This window comes from Protopterus annectens, chromosome 3.part1 (genome assembly GCF_019279795.1).
Source record: "Protopterus annectens isolate FY-2018-M chromosome 3.part1, PAN1.0, whole genome shotgun sequence".
Classification (NCBI taxonomy): domain Eukaryota; kingdom Metazoa; phylum Chordata; order Ceratodontiformes; family Protopteridae; genus Protopterus; species Protopterus annectens.
Genome location: NC_056732.1, coordinates 1,071,757,936 through 1,071,772,830, shown reverse-complemented (window position 1 = coordinate 1,071,772,830; position 14,895 = coordinate 1,071,757,936). Strand labels below are relative to the sequence as shown.

Below are 14,895 nucleotides of genomic sequence, written 5' to 3'. Positions count from 1 at the left end.
CACTTTCAGTTCTCTACACTTCCCTTTGGCCTATCTACTGCACCCAGGGTGTTCACAAAGTGTCTAGCTCCAGCCATTGCATTTTGCAGGCAGAGAAATATTCAAATTTACCCATACTTGGACGATTGTCTGATTCAGGCAGAAAGCCAGGACATGCTATTACAACACCCGGCATTCATAAAGAAACTTCTAACCTCACTGGGGGTTACACCATCAATGAAAAGAAATCTCACCTAGTAACCTGCCAGCAGATTGTATTCCTAGGAGCAAGCTTGAACACAACATCCCAGATGGCATTCCTCACTCCAGAGAAACAAGTCTATGTGACAACCTACTTCAGACTGTTGGCCACAAAACCCCAGCTATCTGCAATGAAAATACTGCAAGCTCTAGGGTTCATGGGCTCTTGCATTTTACTAATTCCATATGCAAGACTGCATATGAGGAAACTCCAGTGGTATCTAAAAAGCCTATGGTGTCAACATTCTCAAGACCTGGAAACAATGATTTCTATCATTCCCTGTATAAAGACAGAGTTCCTCGGGTGGGCTGAGGCCTGCTACCACAACAAGGGACTCCCTTTCACTCTACCCCCTGTCGCCCAAACCTTAACAATGGACACATCAGACTATACATGGGGAGCTCACATGGCAGGGCAGTGCATTCAGGGCAAATGGAACCCGAGACAGATGCACCTGCATATCAATCAAAAAGAAATGTTAACTGTACAGAATGCTCTGACGGCCTTCAAAGACCATATTCTTCCAGGACAACTATTGGTAAAGACAGACAACACCACAGTTATGGAATACATGAACAAGCAGGGGGGAACCCATTCATACTCTCTCTGCAGACTAGCTATGGCTCTGTGGGACACAGCCTTGAGCTACCAAGTACACCTACAAGCACAATTCCTGCCAGGCAAAATAATTCACTGGCAGACTTAAGCAGAAATCTCATGGACTCACACGAATGGAAACTAGAACCCAAAATATTCAACCTCTTGAGCAAATGGGGGACTCCAGAGGTAGCTCTGTTTGCCTCCCCTCAGAACTACCAGTTGAACAAATTGTGCACAAGAACTCCCCACAGTCAAACCTGGAAAGTGGATGCCCTGTTCTTTACCTGGGAAAGCCTCTCGGTTTATGCCTTCCCCCCCCCTCTGCCTCTCCTCTCGAAGGTTCTACTAAAGATCAAACAGGACAAGCCAAGGACAATACTGATTGCACCAGACTGGCCACGCCAGCAATGGTACCCTCTCTTGCACAGTATGACACTGCTACAACCATGGCACCTGCCTCAGATCCCTTCCCTGCTGTCCCAGCAGGTGGGCCAGATTCTGCACCCTCCGCTTCAAACCCTGAACCTTGCAGCCTGGCTAATTCCTTGAGTTCTCCCCTAGCATCCCTCAATAAGCAGGTACTGGATGTCATTCTGGAGGCAAGGAGGCCTAGTACTAGAAAATCCTATGCTGAAAAGTGGAAAAGATACTGTTCCTGGAGCCAGGCTCAGGGGATGGGCACAACGGTACCCAGCTTACCTCATATTCTACAGTACTTAACAGAAATGCTCCACAAGGGCCTGCCCTTCTCGTCAATTAAAATTCATGCCTCTGCCATTTCAGCACATTATAATACTGAGCCACCCCTCATCTCTCAGCCCTTGCTAAAGCAGTTCCTTAGAGGGGCCAAAAATTTAAGACCCCCCCTAGGAGAGCTCCCACTCCAGCCTGGGACCTTAACTTTGTATTGGAAAAGCTCACTCCCCCCCCCCCCCTTTGAACCAGCTGCTACAGGAGAGTTGAAATTCCTTTCTTGGAAAGCAGCCTTCCTTCTAGCCATCACTTTAGCAAGAAGAGTGTCTGAATTACTGGCCCTCATGGCAGTGGAACCCTTCATTATCTTCCATGCAGACAGGGTTTCCCTCAGGAGTAATCCTTTCTTTTATGCCCAAGGTGGTATCTACTGTGGCCCTAAATCAGTCCGTTCATTTGCCTACTTTTTTCCCTAATCCACAAAATAAAGGGGAACGAATACTGCACTCTCTGGATGTGCACAGACAACTTAGATTCTATTTGGACAGGACTAAGCCTATCAGAAAATCTGAACAGCTGCTAGTTAGCTTTGCTGCAGGGGCAGAGGGGAAGGCCATTTCAAAGCAAACCATTTCCAAATGTATAGACCATTGCATTCATTTCTGCTACAAGCACCATGGAAAACCTACCCCACAGGGGATAAGGTCACATTGCACCAGGGCTGCATCTACCTCTGTGGCATTTCTCAGAGGGTTTCCTACCAGGGACATCCTAGAAGCTGCTACCTGGAGCTCTGTACTTACCTTCACCAAGCTTTACCACTTGCCTATCTTTTCTAAATCCAGAGCTGGATTTGCCACTGCAGTCTTGCAGGGATTTATAGCTGGCCCTAATGCTCTTTAACTTCCTTCTCCCTTCCTTAGCTTTGGGAATCAACCCAAATGTGATGACTGCAGCAGTGAAACATGAATAACATAGTACAGTTGTGTACACTTGCCATAAATGTAGATGTTTGAGTGTATTCACTGTTGCAGTCCTGGTTATCCTCCCTCCAGCCCCCTGACTTCTCTTGGCTCTACCTTTCCTTCTTGTTTGGTATATTTATTTTTTCTGGTGTATTTGCTTTTTGATGGAGGTGTACCATACCGTGCTGTTGCTTCTTATTGTGGGGGCACCTGACATCTGGGGCAAGAAAAACTGATGTAATGGCATTGGCTGCGTGTTTTATACTCCTTGATGACCTGATGTTATGGAAGAAGAGACAGCATCCGACGACTCTGGTATTCAGGCCGGCTGAGGGCTACCTGCAGGCAGATAATCCAAATGTGATGACTGCAACAGTGAATACACTCTAACATCTACATTTATGGTAAATGTACACAACTGTACTTTTCCTTGACTGTCTCCACCCATTTCCTCGTCTTTGGGAATCCACCCAAATGTGACGACTTCATCAGTGAAACACGAAGAACATAGTACAGTTGTGTACACTTACCATTAATGCAGATGTTCAAGTGTATTCACTGTTGCAGTCATGGTTTCCCTCCCTCCACCCCCCTTTCTTCTCTTTCCTTACAAGGGACATATTGGTATTTAGTTTCTACTGATGGGGTTCTTCCACCAGAACCTGGCTTCTACTTGGGGGCTCCTGAAAGTTAGGGCAAGAAAAACTGATGTAATGGCATCGGCTGCCTTACTTTGTACTACTGATGACCTGATGTCAGTCCTAAAGCGACAGCAGCTGATGCAGAAATACTAAGTCTCTGGTATTCGGGCCGGCCGAGGGCTACCCTGGCAGGGATAACCCAAATGTGATGACTGCAAGAGTGAATACACTAGAACATCTACATTATGGTAAGTGTACACAACTGTACTTCTTATCAAACATGTATATATTATGCTATCAAATGCTGAAAAAAGTTCAAGTAACTTATAAGTTAATTTACTTTATTTTACCTACCAGTTTATTTACAGGAGTTAGTGCACTGATCCCAATGGGTCGTTTATAGACAACAGTCATGGTGAATAGGCTCACATTAGAAATGATCAGAACATGTATACAGATTCAAGCATATGCTACAAAAGCTAAGTTTAAATGCTAAAATACAGCTTACAATGGCAAAACATGGAAGGAAATTGGTAGTGTGTTTGTGGATATGTTGTAGCCATCATGAGTGAGATGGCTTATATTAAAGGAATAATAACATAGCACATTATACAGAGAGAAGTGATGTTACTAAAAGAGGTGTAGATTGTAAATAGCTGCAATAAATGATGCAATGGAGAGACAATAAAGATAAATAGGTAATGAAATAATGGAGGAAAAGAGGTATAAAGAAGAGGAAGGACGAATGATGAGGGAAGTAGAATGAAGTTGGGCTTAAGTGGAATGAAAGCATGGAGGTGGATGAAAAAAGGAAGGTAGGAATGAGGATAATAGAGTGTGAGAAAGAAAGGGTTTATGTAATGGAAGCTGTCTGAGGCCAACTGCACACTGGTTACATGAAGAGGTGTTTCTTGTTGGTTGAGCATTTTTGGAGGTCATTGAGAGTGAGAAGAAGGGAGTTTCACAGTTTAGGTACTAGGACCAAAAATGCATAGCCAGTGTAGTGGAGGTTTTTTTTGGCATTTGTAGGGTGTGTTAAGATTGTTAGAGGCTTCACAATTATATGAATGGGTTGTACTGAAGAATTTGTGATGGGGTAAGATGTCTCTGGTAAAGGTTTTTTGTGAATTAGTGAGACTCATATGAGGTTGGCTTTCAAATCTATTGGGAGACATTTGGGTTTAGCAAGAGTTAGTGATGTTTTTTACGAGGGAGTTAATTATGAATTGTCAGATTTTGTTGGAGTCTCTTTTCAATATTAGTCGTCACTTTTCTTTGCGGCTGCAGCTGTTATGGGTATGCCATATCTGAGATGAGAAAGAGTATTCCTTTGCTTGTGGTATCTTTGGCTGACTTGGACAGATATGGTGATACTTTGTTTTCCTGGAACAATATTGTGTTGATCTTTATGTGTGTGTTTTGAATGTAGAGGAGAAATTTTAAGTGAATGGTCCAGTGAAGGTATTTGAAGGATGTTTAGTTTCTATAGTGGTGATAGCATCCTTAATATTAAGGAAGGCGGGTGCTTTGGCTGTTTTTATCGGTTGAGGGTTTTGGAGGTCATCTTGAGCTGTGTTTGAACAGCAGAATTTGTTTGACCTGAAAATCATGTCATCTGCATACAGAATTGGATATTTGTTAATGATCAGAAGGTAGTTTGTTGATCTGAAATTTAAAATAGCAGAGGAGCTAAACTGCTTTGTTAGTAAAACAGCAATCACCAGTCATACCTGGGAAGTAAAGTTTGTGACATTTATCCATTACCTCATTCACTGTATGCAACAACAAAATGTGTTCATGACATCTTCCCAGCACTGCAGGCATTCGTTATGCTGCTCTTGTTAGATATAACAGATTTTTTCCATTACAGAGAAATGTAGTTTGTTACCCAGAGTTAATTAAATAATCCAAGAGACCAGTTTTAACATCAGATGTTCTTCATACCGATCCACTGCTGCAGTACCCCAAGCTATATGGGTTATATCCTGCAAGGATATAACAGCCAGTCAGGTTCCAAAACTTCAGGGCAACTTCCTCATGCTTAAGTCTTCGGTCAGCTTGAGCTGAGTTGACTAAAAATAACAGGTTTAGACACCAAGTTAAAACCTTTCCTGCTGCAGAAGAGTACACCCCTCTTGAGGCATTTTAGGAATGACAGTCAGCTTGTGCTGTCCCTTTGCTGGTAAGGTGAGCTCCTTTTGGAGAAAAACATTTAAAAAATGTAACACTTTCCTATTCAGGAAAGGTATCTTAAAGCCAAGAGTTTGTTTTTTTAACTGACTGTCACATGACTGCATTGTACTTTCAAATGTGAGCATTCTTTTTTCCTGTTTAAAAGTTTAAAGTATTTGACATTTTTTTGTGAAGAAATTGGGTTTCTTTTACTTTTTGGAGCTGGTAAAGTGTTATAAAGTGCTTTTTATTGTGTTTTTATGTGAAAGAAGTAACTTTTGAAGACTTAATTTTTTACAGGCTCTTGCTGCTTTTTTTACCCTGGGAAGAGAGGCACCGTTTTCAGCTTGACCATGGATCAAACTGTCAGTCCCCTGGTTGGTCTTTCTTACAGACACAAAAAGAAAAAGTTAAATGGCCTTTGTCACTAGAGCGGGCTAGCAGTTTACCTTAGTTACAGGTGGGTGACTGCTGTGGTGATTTGTTGCACCTCAGGCCACTCGTCTCTTACCCCACATCCCTTTGGTATAGCACTCACAGCCATTATGGACCAGGGGGTTAACCACATCCTCTATGGCTGTTTCCCTCAGTGGGAAAGGGAAAGCATTTCTTGTTGGTCCTAGGAGAGGCAACATGGAAGGCTTTCTTGTTTTGTCGGAATGTTGTGCCTATCCCTGGGGAAGATGCTGTTGTCATAAGTAACACCAATGGCCCCACTTTTATGTCAAAAAGAAACTGAAAACTAAACAAGTTTCTACTCTGTCACGTTTCCTTGGACAGGAGTAATTTACTGGGTCTGGCTAAGGGTTTAAGGCTACTGACCCTACGTATAAATTAGTTTCTGGTTAAAGAGGGATACCTCTGACCAGGGAGATCCAAAATTCAGAATCTGGACAGGAAGATGAATGCACAGATACAGGATTTTCTCAGATTTTTGTTTCAGACTCTGAGGAGAACTCTGTTTCTGATTCTGCTTGTGAGGGTTTATATTCCTCTGAAACTGTTTCCAGAATATCCTAGTGTTGTAAATGGAAGAACAGTGAGGTTTCCCAGTCCCTCAGAAAATACTATGAGCTGTTCCAGAGGGAATTTCCTGAACCTTCACATTGTCCAGTTCTGCCTGCAAGTTTCCTAATGGTCAGCTAGTTGCCCCTCCAAAGGCAGATAGGATTTATAAAGTTCCTCAGTCCTTCAAGTTTTTATACACTCTTACCAAACCTGATCAGGCAGCTATAGCTTTAATTAATCCTGTTGCTGTTAAACATTTAGTTAATTCCAATCCTACTTTTCCGATAATGATAGTTGAAAAGTACAGGAAAAAATGTATGCTTCTGCAGCTTTGATTTTCAGAATTTTGAATTGTCAGGCTCATGTGTTAAGCTTTGTTCTAATTGTGAAATTGTGAGGAATGTTTTTTTCTTCAGTTTCTTCTTGTGAGGAAAAATCCTGTGTTAACGTAATGTCTTCTGTTGTACAAGTCACTACTCATTATTTACAGTGTGTGTATGACTCAGTTGTTACTTCAAGGGCTTTGGCCACCGGTACTGTGTTGAGGAGGTTTGCCTGGTTGTGTTCTCAGAACCTCCCAAATGATAAAAATGAGGATTTGAATTCTTCTTTGAATAGACATTTTGTTTGGCCCAGTGCTGCAGAGGAAAAAGTATGATGAAAAGGGGCAAGGTAATACAGGAAATCTGTAACATTTTTCCAGCTGTCCAGATTTTCTAAGGGATTCTCTAATCCTTCATCCACATTTGGCAAAAAAGCAAAATAAATAGTCTCAACAAAATGTAGAGAAATGTGTTTTAAGAAGAAATGGCAAGGGGTTTTCGAAAAAGAATTCAGGAAACACCCAAAACCAAGGACAACCCAACAAATCAGAATGCCTATTTTAAAGGACCTGGTCTCCCACCCTGGCAGTCATTTTCCACTTCCAGAATGTCTGAATCTCCACTTTTGACTTTGGCAAGAGTCATTGTCAGACAAATAGTTTCTGAAGGTCATTCATCAGGGTTATAAATGACAGTGGGAGGAAATGCATCCTTTTCAGGGCATAATCCCGCATACACTGGACCAGACTCTATTTTCACCTCTACTTCATCGCATGCTTCCCCAGGGAGTAATGGAACCAGTCCCTCCTCCCTAGATTGGATAAGGTTTTTATTTAAGGATGTTTTTATTGCCAAGTAAAGAAATTGCTTGGAAACCAGTACTGGAGCTTTCTTTCCTAAACCTGTTTGTGATAGTACCCAAGTTCAAAATGCTGTTACTTCTTAACCAAGTTACCTCTTCTTCATCTTTCAAATTTCCTAGTAACTTTAGATTTAAAAGATGATTATCTCACATCCCTGTTCATCCATACTTCAGACTTTTGGCTTTGTGTCCCGATCACATCATCAGTTCTCTACCTTATCCTTTGGACTATCTTCTGCACTAAGAGTGTTCACAAAGTGTGTAGCTGTAATTATTGCTCATTGCAGGCCATAGAGTATCCACATTTTCCCAAATTTAGATGACTTGCTTATCTTTTTCAAAGTCTCTGTCACTTGAGTGAGAGATCCCTTACACAAGCTGAGTTTCCAGGAGAACATCCAAAGGTGTTTTTGACTCCGTCACACAGGATTGTGTTCCTGAGGTGTCAGGTCAACACCTCAGTTGAAAGTTTTTCTAGACCTGTTTCTAAGGTTTTCCACTCGGACTTAGATCACTGAGAGGGAATACCTCAGGATTTTGGGTCTCATGGCATCTATGAATCTCATGATACCCTTGGCAAGACTCCACATGAGAAAGACACAGTAGTAGCTGAAGTCACTCTTATCCCAGCAGCACCATCCTTTGTCCTTTCAAATCCCAGTGTCGGGGTTTATCAGAAGGGAAATAATTTGATGGAGACAAATATCCTTAAACCCAGGTCTCTGCTTCTTCCTTTTTCCAAGGCAGTGGGATCACTGTAGATGCCTTAGACTGCTTGGGGAGCAGTTTTAGGAGGGATAAAAGTGCAACATGTGTGCGGAAAAGCAAGGACAGTTGCAAGCACATAAATATAATACATATGTTTGCCCTTATGAAGTCACTCTACTTTTTGAATCATCTTTGGTCTAAGAGATCTCATCAAGTTGTTACAGACAGTACTACAGACATATATGGTACATCAACAAGCAAGGAGGAACCAGATTGTACCCCTTTTGCAGACTAGCCATTTAGCTTGGGATGTAGCTTCACAGCACAGTCTCACTGTATGGCATCCTACATTTTGTCAAAGCAAAATTGTATGGCAGCGAGGCAGACCTCCTGGAGTGGAAAGTAGATCAGGTGGTGTACCAAGATTTGATCCACCTGTGCGGAATTCCTCAAACAGACCTATGTGTGTCATCTCTGTACAATCCTCTGGCAAGATTCTGCTCCAGGACTCCATGTAAGAAGGCCTTGAAGATAGATGCCTTTTATTCTCTTGGACAAGAATTTTCCTGTATGCTTTTCCACACCTTCCACTGATATCCAGGATGCTTCTGAAGATGAGGAATAGTTCTCCCATGTTCATTGTGATGACTCCTTTCTGGCCAAGGCAACAGTGGTTCTCTTGTCTTTTGAAAATGTCCAGTGGTAATTACCACAGGCTTCCTCACAGACTGTATCTACTCATACAAGTTCAGGAGTGTTTGATACACCCCAACTGCAGTCAACTTCAGTTGACTGCCTTAATGATGATGTCTTGATTCCCTTTAGGCACATGTTTACAAAGAACATGTAACAGGTTACTGATGAATGCAAGAAAGTCTGCTACTAGAAAATCGTATATTAACAAGTAGAATAGGTTTTCTTGTTGGTGCCAACATAACCCAGCACCCATTTAGAGCTAGTTGTTCTCCTTTTTTATAATAGTTGTGTTTATTACTGTCTTATTAACTTTCTTACTCTTCCATCAGGGTTCATTTGTCAGCCATTTGAGCATGTCTACTCATGCATCCTCCTTTTTCAATGTGTTCTCATTTTAAAATGATTTTGAAAGGAGCTTTGTGTAGGAGGCCTTCTAGAAAATTGTTAGTCTGTCCTTGGGATCTTAATTTTGTGCTGTAGAAGCTAGTACTTTCTCCATTTGAACCAACTAACCTGGCTGGCATGAGGTTCTTAACATGGAAAACAATTGCTGATTTCTACGCCGTCTGCAGTTATGGTATCCGAGTTGCAAGCTGTTGCGTTGACTCAGCCCTACCTCATTTTCCACAGGGGCAGGTTTTCTTTGAAAAATTAATCCTTATTTATGCTTAAAGTGTTACCCAAGTTTACTTTAAGCCAAATTATCCATCTCCCCCGGTTTCTTTCCTGACCTTGAAAATGAGAGAATGGCTACTCCATACCTTGGATGCATACAGGCAACCTGGGTACTATATTGATAGAACTAAATGTCACACATTCAGATCAGTTGTTTATTTCTTGTGAAACTAAGAGGGGACAACCTTTGTCAAAAAAATATTATTTCCAAATGGTTGTCTAAGGTTGCCATTTGTTATACTAATCACAACAAAACTATTCCAGGCAGGGTCAAGGCCCACTCTAAAAGGGCATTGGCTTCATCTATGTTTTTGGAAGGGTTGGATTCTAGACATATTTTAGAAGCAGCAGCTTGGTCCTCTGTTCATACTTTTACAAAGCTCTTTAAGCCTGATTCCATCTCAAGGTCTACAGCCGGCTTTGCTAAGACCATTCTCCAGGGGCTCCTGGACTACTCTTCTTCCAGTTCCCAGCATTTTTAAGTTATGGCAATCTACCCATAAAGCTTAGGCGATTGCAGCAGTCATTAGTATGAACAACACAGTACAGTTGTATAAGCAAACTTAACACAATAGATGTTCGATTGATGACTGCTGTAGTTGCCGCTCCCTCCACCCCCCTTGTTTTTTGGTGCGTTATTCCCAGGGTGTGGATACATATTTTTGTTGTTCCTAGCGTTGTTCTTTCAGGACTCAGCCTCCCTTTCTCTGTTGGCATGAAAGCTCTGAAGGGTCTGCTGCCCAAATCTGACTTTTCAGTCAGCTCAGCTTGAGCTGACCATTTGGGAGCGAGTAGAGTGCTCTGAAACTTTGGAAGTTGACTGGCTATTGCATCCTTGCACAATAATCTATATAGCTTAGGCTAATGCAGCAGTGGTTCATACAAACATGTACTGTTATGGTATGTTTACTTATACAGCTGTACATCCTAACTTCAGTGACTCTGGGCATTGTATTTGTCCAAGATTAAACAGAAAAAATGTTCAGTAGAGTCTTCTGGATACCATGAGTGCTTATTCTGTTGACAGTGATCTATTAAGGTCTGGAAATTTTGCACTGTGAGTTTCAGTCTTTTCTGAAAAGTGTCTCCAGCTCTGCTTTCAAGTATATTATCAGCTGAAAAAGTAAACACTTGATCAAATGCATTCTCTAATCTGTGAAAAGATTTATTCCATTAGGGAAAATCATTGAAGAGTAGGTTATGTCTAGTTAAACTTAACATTTCTCAAAAACATTCCTTTGCATTGTTAGGTGTATTGTTGGATCATTTGTCTATTAAATGATGGTTTAAAAGAAAAAAAACTTTTCTGCAGTTTTTCTTGCACCTTTTGTATGGCCTCTCTAGTTAATATAATGCCTGCTTTTTAAGGTAGTATTACTAAACAAAGTTAACTGTTGAAAATCTGGGGAGTTGCTGTTGTTGCATTTGCTTGTTTCCTATGCTGCTGGCCCTTTCAATGCTGTCTTGCAAATCCAGAGGTGGCTAGTGGGCACAAATATAGGAAGCGCCTCTCTCTTTTTTTTTTTAACAGAGAGTTTACGTTATTGCACAATTCCGATGTCCATTTGCTAGCCAGGAAGCTTTCCATGTGTACTTTCACACCTGATGACCTACTAGTGACGCTTTGTAAAAGTAGTTAACTTGTTCATTTGCTTATTTTTTCTGTATTTGGTAAAATGTTAAAATTCAGCATTCCCTAAATGTTGTGGTTTCTAATTGCAGAATAGAGAATTCCTGCAAGAAAAGTTGTTGCAAAGAGCACCAACTATTACTGAAAGAGCGAGAAAGGTAATATCTGTATGGATGTTGATTATTATAATTTATAGTGCTTACTCTGCATGGTTATATAATCAGCTTTTATCACTTTGGACTATGTTTGTAAGTGATGGTAGTACAAAGAAAATACAGCTTTACTAATGTAGTGCTTCAGTGCAAAATTTGCAAAGTCTGAAAGATGTGTTTGGAAAATTAAGTTTTACCTCACTGCCTTGGTGTTTTTCAGTTATGTCTATAATAAAGCCATGTGCTTGTATCCTACATTATTCACAGAAGGTTGTCAAGATGTATACCTAGTAATGCAAAGATTCTTAATATGAATGTGCAGATTTCTTTTGAGATTGAAATAAATTATTTTAGCCTGCATGTGACAAGTTACAGCAGTTAATTTCAAAATATAGGTGAGATGTTTGTATGGCTATGAATTCTGTTACCAAAATAAACCAATCATAAGTGTGGCATTATTACATTGATTTCAGGATCTTGACTGTAGTTAGCTGTCAGTAATTGCTTTAACACGACAACTTTGAGTCACATAAGGCAATTAATTCAGATAACTGAAGTAACTTCCCTGGTAAGATGAATCAGCAACTGATCACTATAAGGATGTCTTCACTTGTAGTTAGAGAGTTTGTGTGTCCTGCTTTTCAAAATTTTAAGGGAGTTTTTGAAAGCACCAAGCAGATGCAATGTATATAGGCCAGCTACATACACTCCTAACACTCAACAGGTCGAATAAAGAAAAGGTGGCAATATTACACAGAATGCACACTGTTTAAGGGTATATACAGTACTGTATTTACATACTGGGAAAAGAAAAATAAACCAGTTTATTGCAGGAGCAAACCCTTTCTGCATCCCCACATGCTTGCTTCTTAAGTATACTAACGTTGAGATAACACTGTCAAAAAGGTGATTTTATTTCCTGTACAATGAATGTAACATACTCAAACTTCCTCTGTGATGATCTAGTCTTGGACTTGGTATGTCTGTGTAGCAAGGAGTGTACAGCCATCCACTCTTTATTCCAGCCATATAAATTTTTTTCATGACTGCTTCAATTTGTTAACCTTTTTTATTTCTTCAAATCTTTTGGGTTTCTAATACCATGACAGGAATGGACCACATTCCTAAGTCAAAGTCTGATTAAAATTCATGAGATTAGTATTGTTTCAGTCTTTGTCAGCCAGAAGTGCTCTTCGTAGCACCTGAAATGTGCTCAGCAATGACTCCTCTTACAATTCATACGGAGTTGCATATGTTGGTAACATATCTAAATACGAATATAAATTATTTTTTTGAGATCCGTTGCTCCTACTACTATTGGAACTGTCTGTATCTTTCTTCCACATTGTTCTCATTTCTGCCTGCAAATCCTGTTATTTTATGACATCTCTCTCTCTGTCTCTAAGCAAGACACTAGTCACTGGGTGTGGCGATTTCAGTGATAAGTGCTACTTTGTCTTCTTTTTATGGACACTATATTCGATTATCTAGCATCTGTCTTTTGAACTGTGGATAATGGATGATTCCATGTGATATCGACTTCATTTTCTATGATGTTTTGTGGGTCATTTTTCCAGTGTTTTTCAGCCTCTTCAATACCATTTGCACAATCCCCAGTACAACTGTATTGCCACATTATTATGCCTTTCAGTATACAGTCTTTCTGCCATTAGTATCTCACAACCAACAACAAGGTGTGTAACTGTTTCCAATTCAGTTTTACAAACCTACATTTGTCTGTTTCTCCCACATGTTCAGTGGACTTTGTAAACCAACGTGTATGTAGCCCACTATCTTATGCTGCCAGTATTAACCTTTGATCTCTTGGTTTGAATTTGCATTTCCTTAACCATTCCTGTTTGTTCCTGATCAACATGAAGCTCTTCCAGAAGTTTTCTATACTTACAACCATATTTATGCATTTTCCACATTTTTTGCCTTTTCATCTGGTCCTTCTCCTTATATTCTTTTTGTGTTTTTGGCACATTCAGTTACTGCCTGATTTTTGTCTACTTGTGGTTTGATTTCCATTCCTACTGTCACCGATATGCTTATGCTAGCTTAAGCAGGGAAGTCATCTTAGATTTGTTCTCCTCACGTTTCAAAACTTTCACTACATTTGGGTCTTGTGAGGTCAGCAGATATGTGTGGAGTCCCATGATTGCAGATCTATACATGTAATCGATTTAAAGGGGGCCTGTCCCTCCTTTGGAATGGGGAATATATAATTTTGGTATGCACTGATTTTTATAAATCATTTGGTGAGCATGAAACATCCTTGTTTTTTTGTGTAATCTGGCCAGCATATTTTGGGGCCAGTCTGTCACTCCAAAACTGTAAGTTGGGACAGGAAGAACAGATTGGTTTATAGCTTGGATTTTGTTCCTAGATCAGTGCTGTTTTTCAGGATTAATTCAAGTCTTCCAAAATATTCCTTACTAAGTCTTATTCACATTTATCATGTTTTATTGATCCTTCATTTACCAAATATTTATGCACTTCCTCTTGCTCAAGTTTGTTTGCATCACATTCTTGTCCCAAACTGATGTTTCCTTGGTGCTGCAGTTTTCCTGCTTTAAAAGTTGCTTTTGCACATTTATCAAGACCAAATCACTTTCTTATATCATCTGAAAAAGTTTTGGTAACTTGCAGTTGTGCTTTCAGTTTTTCATCTGATGAGCTATACAGTTTTAAATCATCGACCGAGAAGATAAGTCTTCTGGGAGCCAGATTATAACCATGGCCTAAGCTGTTAAGTAGACAAGCAAGGCAGAATAGCAGCAGTGACAGAGAGCCACCCTGGAATATCCCCATTTGAATCTTTATTCCTGGAATAATAATTTGTCCTTTGTTATAGCTTAATTGCAGAGTGGGCTGCCACTGTTTCATGGTCACTGTAATGTAGTTGATCAGTGTAGGGGGGTGTATATTATACATTTTTAAGCACTCTCTTAACCATGAGTGTGGAATACTATTAAATGCTTTTTTGTAGTCAGTCCATGCCATACTTAGATTCTTCCCCTTTTACAGTTCTCCACTATGACTTTATTTAACAAGAAGTATTCTTTGTTCCATATGAATTTCTTTTATTGCCCTTTTGTTCTATCGCCATAATTGAGTTTTCTTCTAAATGATTGTAATCTCTGTCTGCATCAATTCCAGTATATAGTTTATACAACGTTGGTAGGCAAGTTATTGGTCTATAATTTTTAGGGTAGCTTGCAGGTTCACTCTTAAGTAGGAGCATTGTTTTTCCTGCTGTTAGCCAGGTTGGTATCTGCTTGGGGTGTAAATATAAATAATTCTTACTCATGACTAAATCTCCGCACAGAGATGTTAATAATTTTAACCAGAAGCTGGGCCTGGGGTTTTCCATTTAGAGGTATTTCTTAACTTTGCGTCAATCTCTGTGGCTGTCACTTCATCCCATTTCATATCCTGTACCATTTTAAACTTCTTATACTTTATTTTACTTCTATCCATTTAGCATCCTTGTTCCACAGGATCGTCATAGATACTTCTCCAAAAT

General features: G+C 40.1%; 1 protein-coding gene across 1 annotated transcript in view; it reads left to right on the top strand.

Moving 5' to 3' along the window:
* Nucleotides 1–14,895, top strand: part of LOC122798354 (serine/threonine-protein kinase OSR1-like) — a 2,305,884-nt gene that overhangs the window by 1,074,553 nt on the left and 1,216,436 nt on the right. The window contains exon 10 of the mRNA XM_044067206.1: nt 11,307–11,372. Coding sequence (XP_043923141.1) covers nt 11,307–11,372 — 66 coding nt within the window. The remainder of the gene's footprint in view (nt 1–11,306; nt 11,373–14,895) is intronic.